The following is an 8008-nucleotide window of genomic DNA, read 5'->3' as shown; positions in this document are numbered from 1 at the left end:
TAAAAAGAGTCATTATTCGAACATTAAAAGACCTGGTCACTTTCAAGAAAATAATTATTAATGAAGGAGACGAACATCCCTGGAAATTGCGTTTGCTGATGTTAGTGTACGTAGGTATACGGGACTTAAATACAGTTATATACTTTCCTCTCCCACTCCCTTTACTTCCAGGGGAGGTGTCTTTAATAAAGCTATTTGGTGTACAACAGTTTCTCTCACTGGACGGTCGTTGCCAGACGTAGCGTTGCAGTTGCCTGCGAGTTATAAAGGTTACGGGACTCGTGGCGACAACATTCCAGTTTTACTCGTCTGTGCAGCATGTACCTCGTTCTTGCTTGGATACGCGATCTGCAGGTCTATGGACTTTGTTTGTGCGTGTTTGCTAGATATTCACATGCTAAAAGTAAGTAAAATATGATAAGAACAGCGGCCACTTTAGCGGAGTGTTTAGATATTCGCAAAATTGTGATAATTTTCAAATCTAAAACAGTGTCATAAAAGGATATATCATTTCATATTTAAGAAATTTGTCACCAATCCTCGTGGAAAAGAGGCAGCATTTTCTCATGTACTGGGCTTAAATTGACTTAGCTAAATATGGGTAATTTAATATCTATTTTATGGCAAATATCAGTTACTCCGTGCAAAGTTTGGCAGAGAGATTTTGGCACAGGCCCGAAAACGGGTTTGCGTGTTGCTGCCATTTATTTCCTACTTTTCAGGTCAATTCTCTCAAGAGCTCAAAACCGAAGCAGAATATGCCTGTTCTCTTGGTTTTAATCAGCTGTAATGAATTATATGAGAGAGAGAGAGAGAAACTGTCATTTAAAACAATACAGTATGTTGATTTTCACAACGAAACCGTACCGTCGATCAAAAGCTGGAAAGGCTGATTGTTTGGAATAATCCAACAAGAATAGGAAACACGAAATCCCCAACGGGAGGGACTGCAACGATTTTCAGGAAGAATGAAGAGGAGTTCCCGGCAAAGTACCTTCGGGGATTCCTCGCGCTGCGTTCCAGATTGAGCAATCACAGTGACTAAGAGCTTAAGATGTTTTCCGTGATGGAGGAGAATGGCTTGAAAAGCATAAGGAGATTTATCCATTATTGTGGCTATATGTATATATATATATAAATATAGATAAATATATATATACATATATTATATCTATATATATATATTATATATAATAATATATATATATATATATATATATATATATATTATTATATCCTGCAGCTGTTACACATTTGTAAAGCTACATATAAACACACGCGCGCACACGCACACACACACACACACACACACATATATATATATATATATATATATATATATATATATATATATATATATAGATATATATATATATATAATGTTTGCGCGTGCGTTTACCTCTGCCTCTGTTTGAGAGTGAGTGTGTGCGCGTTAATGCGTAGGAACGTGGCAATCAGCACAAAGATAAATTCGAATTAAAAACAAACGGAGCAAAATGACCAGAAAATGTTAGTTACCTCTTGGTTAGGTTTTCCCCGGCCTCTTCCTACTTCGTAAAGTGAACTTTTTTATCAATTAAGTTCTAAGCGTTTGGTTTTAATTAAATCTATCTTTGTGCTAATCGCCATATTCACCGAGAGAGAGAGAGATGTCAACGAACAAACACGGCGGGCACTCGCACCATGACCTCAGGGCCCAAGGCCAGGGATAACAAGCTAGACCTTACGGTCACTAAGGGTAGTATAGGTAGTATAGGTGAAAAGACGGTTTGGTCACGTGGAATGATTGAAGGATGAAGACTTGTGAAAAGTTTATATTCTCGAAATATTGAGAGGAAGAAGGAAAAGAAATAGAAGGTTGTTTTTGTTTTGTTTTACATAGATTTTTGGCGTTATGCCAAGCACTGGGGCAACTAAGGCCATTCAGCGCTGAAACGAAAATGGACAGTAAAGGTCTGAATAGTCTAACAGGAGGAAAACCTCGCAGTTGCACTATGAAACATTTGTTAGGAGAGGGTGGACAGTAAGATGGAAGAAAGCAAATATGAACGGAGGTACAGTAAAAGGAATGCAAGTCATTGCAGCTAGGGGCCGAAGGGACGCTGCAAAGAACCTTAAGTAATGCCTACATTGCACCGAATGAGGTGCACTGACGACACTAACCCCCTACGTGGTAGAAGGTTGTTATTGGATAAAATTAGTGTCAGAGACCTATTCTGTACAGACGTTCACCTTTGATTCAACAGATGACTGGGACTAATCTCATTCTTTTTTATTATTTCAGCCGTACCAAGAGACTTAGCGCCCGGTGCCCCTTGTGAGATGGGGGGAGGAGTCTTCGGTAGATGCCAGGAAGTGCAAGCCTGCCTCCGGGAGGGGGGCGTGATCCAAAGGGAGAGTCAGGCCACGGTGTGTCGTCCCGTCAACGGCCAAATCAGCGTTTGCTGCAGGAACCCGATGAAAATAGCTGACGAATGTGAGTTGAGATTAGAGTGAGTTTTGGAATCACTCGCTGTTGATCAGACGCAGTTTTAGAAATGTTTTATAATTGTTTGTTTGTTTGTATGGTGTTTTTACGTTGCATGGAATCAGTGGTTATTCAGCAACGGGACCAACGGCTTTACGTGACTTCCGAACCACGTCGAGAGTGAACTTCTATCACCAGAAATGCACATCTCTCACTCCTCAATGGAATGGCCGAGAATCGAACACGCGACCAACGAGGTGCGACGCTAATACCATACCAACCACGCCGCTGAGGCGCTTTGTTTTATAATGGATGACTTGTTGATGAGGGAGATCTTGCTGGTGCGTCCGTGGATGTGTAGATAAATTGCGTTACTTGCGGCGCACACAGGATGGAAAATATCGCGTTAAAACATATGAATGCGACAGAAGTAAGAAATCCCAGTCTCATGACAGAAATAGAATGGAATAGAACATGAATTCGAGGCCAAAGGCCAAGCGGTGGGACCTATGGGGTCATTATGATAGAAGTCTAGATGATCAAGTATACAACGTCGGTCCTAGTTATGCAGTTCGGGACCTGAAATTGCTTTACTGAGCTGTAATTAACGATGCCAAACGTTAGACAGCACTAGATGCCCAGTTGCATTTTCATAAACGTTGAATGACCCACTGTCCATACCATGCTACAACATAAACTGTACAGCGCAATTACATTCGGGGTCCCACGATAGGGAACAGTTACATAATGCTCTTGCGCTATACTATCACAATGACACTTTACATATCCGGTTCTTTTGTATAGTTATCAATTAATCATCTACTTTGTAGGCCTACAATTATCAAGTAGATGTAGGCGGATGCTATAGTCGTAAACAGAGATAATTATACGGTTGCTTTGAAAGACGTCTGATCAGTTTTTAATGAGGTATTTATTATTTAGACAAGTAAATAAATACATTGGAGCAGAGCTCAAATACAAATCGAGCGAGCCTTGTCTATTCACCTTATAAATGGTCAATGGCTTTCTAATTAACATTTTACTGTATAACGTTATGGTACTTTGATAATGAACGTGCATATAGATTAAGCACCGAGATGTATACATTTAAATTTTTCAGGAAGTAAGTTGCGTTAAATGTCCTCTGTCTAAAACAACGAAGGTCCTATCAAATTTTGTTGAACAGAGAAGCCTTACAGTATACTGTCTGTCATGCAAATTTTTCGCATTTATCGTATTCGGTAACGGAATTTTAGTCCGGCGATTTTCCAGAGACGAACATTGAAACAATAAATAAGAGATTCCATTGCAACGTTACCAGCAACAAAAAAAAAACTTTTTCTAGACACTGCTCACAAGCGAAATGTATCATGTCATACGATTACTCAAGTATAAAAAAAAATTATACATAGTTAGGAACATTCAATATCATAATTGCCAATATAAATTGCCTATGTGATTAGTGAACTATTCTGTAAATTAATTTTAAAGCAGATTTTTTACCAATTTCACAAGGAACATCCTTGTATTTGAAAAGCTACATATAAATCTCCCATTTTGTTTGTATTAATCTATGTTAAAATTTTTTTCATTGATAGGTAATATTATGTCAAACGTCCCCTTATATATTATATAATATTATATATAGATATATAATAGTATATATATATATATTATATATATGATATATATATATAATATATATAGTATATATATATAGTTTTAGTTTTCAGCAATCTGATCTTGAGCAGAATACTAAGCAATGCAACACTAGATCATCACGGGAGTTTCGTAAAATAACTGAATCATTTCACGTTTTCAATGACCCAGAATGTGGTGAAGTACAAAAATAAAAACAAGCAGCATTTGCTGACTCGTTAAGACTAAGAAGAGATCTGAACTCAAATATGGAAATCAATTGAATAAATACCTTATGAAATATATTAATATAATCATGTACTATTTTCTTCCCAGTATGTTCAGCTTGGTCACTATATTGGAAAGGAGACACTAGCTGCACCAGAGATAACCCACTGATTTTCGGAGGCGTAGATGCTACACCCGGCGAGTTCCCGCATATAGTAAGTTAAATATACACAATACGTATATTTTTCTTTTTATTTTAGAATACAATAATAGTTTTTCAATCAATTCATAATCAACAATTGTCTGTTTTTGTATCAAAATTTACAGATGTTCAAGAAGCATATAGTAGAAGCTTTTAAGTGCTGTAACTGCGACTAAATTCTTGACTTTAAGTATCAGTTTTATTCAGTGGAATGAAATATAAGATTTAGGCCAAAAGCCAAGCGCTGGAGCCTGTAAGGTCATTCAACGCTGAAAGGGAAACTGAGAGCAAAAAATGTTTGAAAGGTGTAACGGAAAACCACAAAGCAGTTGCACTAGGAAATAACTTGTAGGAGAGGGTGGAAAGTAAAATGGAAGAAAGACAATATGAACGGAGGTACAGTAAAAGGAATGGAGGGGTTGCAGCTAGGGGCCGAGAGAACGCTGCAATAAATATTAAGTTATGCCTACAGTGCATTTCGCGAGGTGTACTGACGGCACTATCCCCCTACGTGGGTTTCGTGCAAGGGGTCGAGTTTGACCCGAACAAAATGGAATCCTTCAACAAGCCTGAAGGCGATATATATATATATATATATATATATATATATATATATATATAATATATATATATATATATATATATATATATATATATATATCGCCTTCAGGCTTGTTGAAGGATTCCATTTTGTTCGGGTCAAACTCGACCCCTTGCACGAAACCCACGTAGGGGATATATATATATATATATATATATATGATCGTTCCCCTGTCATCCTCAAAGATAAAAAAGATAAACCTTATTTGGTCTGGCATTCACAGTCCAATTTATAAAGAAGGGGTCGTTCGTTTCAGGCCATTCTGGGCGCTCAGAGCAGACGAGGTGGAGAGATATCCTGGCAATGTGGAGGGTCGCTGCTGTCCCCTCACTTCGTCTTAACAGCGGCTCACTGTGTCCTGAGGTAATTATTTCCTACCGTTTACAGTAAATTAAATTAGAATAAACGTTAACTACAAAAGGCTGAGACTCTTGATACGGTAAGATTTCATATTAAAATTTAGTTGGAAATTATCTGGATGCCATAGTTCTTTATAGCACGGCCCACTTTAGTTTGGAACTGCAGTGTATTTCGTTTTCATTCATTCTTCTGGGCTGAATCATATCTGTATAATAAATTTAGTCATTATTTATCAAAATCTGCACAGACAACTATTTCTAAATATCTTAAGCAACTTAAAAAGACTTAAAATCCACTATTTTCATTGTCTGGGTCCTTCCTTGCAGAAGTCAACGATTGGAAATCTTGGTATTTTTTTTCTATCATGCAAGTACGGCAGTATTTCTATTACTCTGCAGAAGTAAACAATAAACAATTTCAAAGGTTATAGAAATGAAAATATGCGGTTGTATGTCCTAACTCTGACCCTTTTACAAAAGTGATTTTCATTTGCAATATGTGTCTTCAAGTCTATCATTTGCTAACTGTAATATCTTACCATCCTTTACAAGTTAATCCATAGCTTCTTTTATATGTATTCGTAAGCATAAGCACACCACGAATGAGTGCCATGCTTACGAATGAGTGTTATCAAGTGATGAAAACCTACTACCAAATGTTGATGCAGTTATCTATATCTCCAGGGACGACCTGGTATACTGGATCTCCCTGGGAGCCCACGACCTCAACTTCACTCCCAAAGAGGAACTGCCCAGGCTGAAGGGTCCCCTTCCCAAATCCCTTTACAAATTCGAGCTTCTTCAAAACGACGGCATAAGGGGAGCCCCCGTGCAGCAGCGATTTCGGGTCGTAGAGGTCATAAGGCACCCGGGCTACCAAGAGGCCAGAAAATACCATGACCTGGCTCTGTTAAAACTTGAAACACCGGTAAGCGACTAATTTGTCTTTCATTTCTCTCTCTCGCCTTCTACGAGTAAGTGCATGGCCGAGCAATGAAAAAAATGGTATTGATAATGCACAAATATACGAATGTTTTAAAGGGAAGACAATTTTTACCCTTGGAAGAGAAATATGAAAATCAGCCGATTAAATATACTAGGATAAATGTTTTTTTTATAGTGTCTAAATGAAAAGTTTTCATAAATTTGATTACAACTGCTTGAAGAAGATATGCTAAAATTTGCAGGTGTAAATTGCTCTCACTTTTATTTCAGCGTGGAATAACTATCCTTGCACCTTTATATTTTGACTTTTATTTTAGGATTTGCAAATAATAGAAATACATAAACAAACAAATACAAACACACACACACACATATATAATTATTTAATATATACATGCATATATAATTTGAATATATATATAAATAGAAAATAAACCTATACCTCCTAAAATGGGTGTCAGAGCAAAAAAACACAACAGTCAATGCACCTTAAATTTGCGGAAAACATTAGGAACATAAATTAAATTACTTTATACCCATAAACAAAATGCTAACAGCGCCATCCAACTCCGTCTTGAGCACTATCTCGTTCTTTCTAGATATTTGCTACCTTCCTCTCTGATATGTTGTTTTTGATTAAGCTGACCTTGTGCCAGCACGGGCTCTTGCTCATAGAGCAGCCCGTAAACATTTCTGATACCTCGTCAATTTGCAATTAACTTTTTACAGTGCTATTATGAAAAGCTTTCGCTCCTCCGTAGGATAATGTTCTTTCTCCGTACCGTTATATATATAATACTTTAAGTAGCCATCTCTATAAATGAGTATCCTTGCGCTATGGCCAAGTTATTTTAAGTAACAAGCATTAACGCTCTTCTCTTATATACTTAGAGAACATTATGATCTTAACCTTCTGGAGCCTAAACCTTAGTATATCACTTACAGAATGGAATGGAATACAAAATTTGGGTTAAAGGCCAAGCACTAGGACCTCTGAGGTCATTCAGCGATGGAAGAGAAATTGAGAGTAAAAGGTTTGAAAGGTGTAACAGGAGGACAACCTCAAAGCAGTTGCACTAAGAATCAAGTGTTATAGGAGAGGGTGAAAAGTAAGATGAAAGAAAGAGTATATATGAACGGCGGTATAGTAAAAGGAATGAAACGGGTTGCAGCTAGGGGCCGAAGGGACGTTGCAAACAACCTTGAGTAATGCCCACAATACATCGTGAGAGGTGCACTGACAGCACCTGGATTATTTGTTTTCAGTTCATTTTTAATTTTCCACACCTGCTTCACTTAAACGTAAGTTACTCTTGGTATTAATGAATAAGAGACCGAGAGGATTATTCAGCTACTGACTATGATAATTGTCATCATTTGCACAGGCAACGCTGACGAAGAGGGCGCTCCCTGCTTGTCTCCCAACGAACTCATTAGAGGACATCCCAGGTCAAAAAGCAACGATAGCTGGATGGGGAAGGAGTGGTGGAGGTAATATGAATGTTTGAAAAGACATATTGAAATTTATGTAGACATGTTATATATATATATATACATATATATATACA

At 37.5% G+C, this 8008-nt stretch overlaps 1 protein-coding gene across 1 annotated transcript in view; it reads left to right on the top strand.

The window, feature by feature from the left end:
• The first annotated feature begins 279 nt into the window (after positions 1-279).
• The window catches only part of LOC135208250 (phenoloxidase-activating factor 3-like), a 10593-nt gene continuing 2864 nt past the window's right edge, over positions 280-8008 (top strand). Inside the window, exons 1-6 of the mRNA XM_064240368.1 lie at positions 280-403; positions 2285-2476; positions 4442-4548; positions 5393-5499; positions 6180-6423; positions 7826-7931. Of these exons, the coding sequence (XP_064096438.1) occupies positions 319-403; positions 2285-2476; positions 4442-4548; positions 5393-5499; positions 6180-6423; positions 7826-7931 (841 nt within the window). The 5' untranslated portion in view covers positions 280-318. The remainder of the gene's footprint in view (positions 404-2284; positions 2477-4441; positions 4549-5392; positions 5500-6179; positions 6424-7825; positions 7932-8008) is intronic.

This window comes from Macrobrachium nipponense, chromosome 35 (assembly GCF_015104395.2).
Source record: "Macrobrachium nipponense isolate FS-2020 chromosome 35, ASM1510439v2, whole genome shotgun sequence".
Classification (NCBI taxonomy): Eukaryota; Metazoa; Arthropoda; class Malacostraca; order Decapoda; family Palaemonidae; genus Macrobrachium; species Macrobrachium nipponense.
This window is presented reverse-complemented; position numbering and strand designations above follow the sequence as displayed.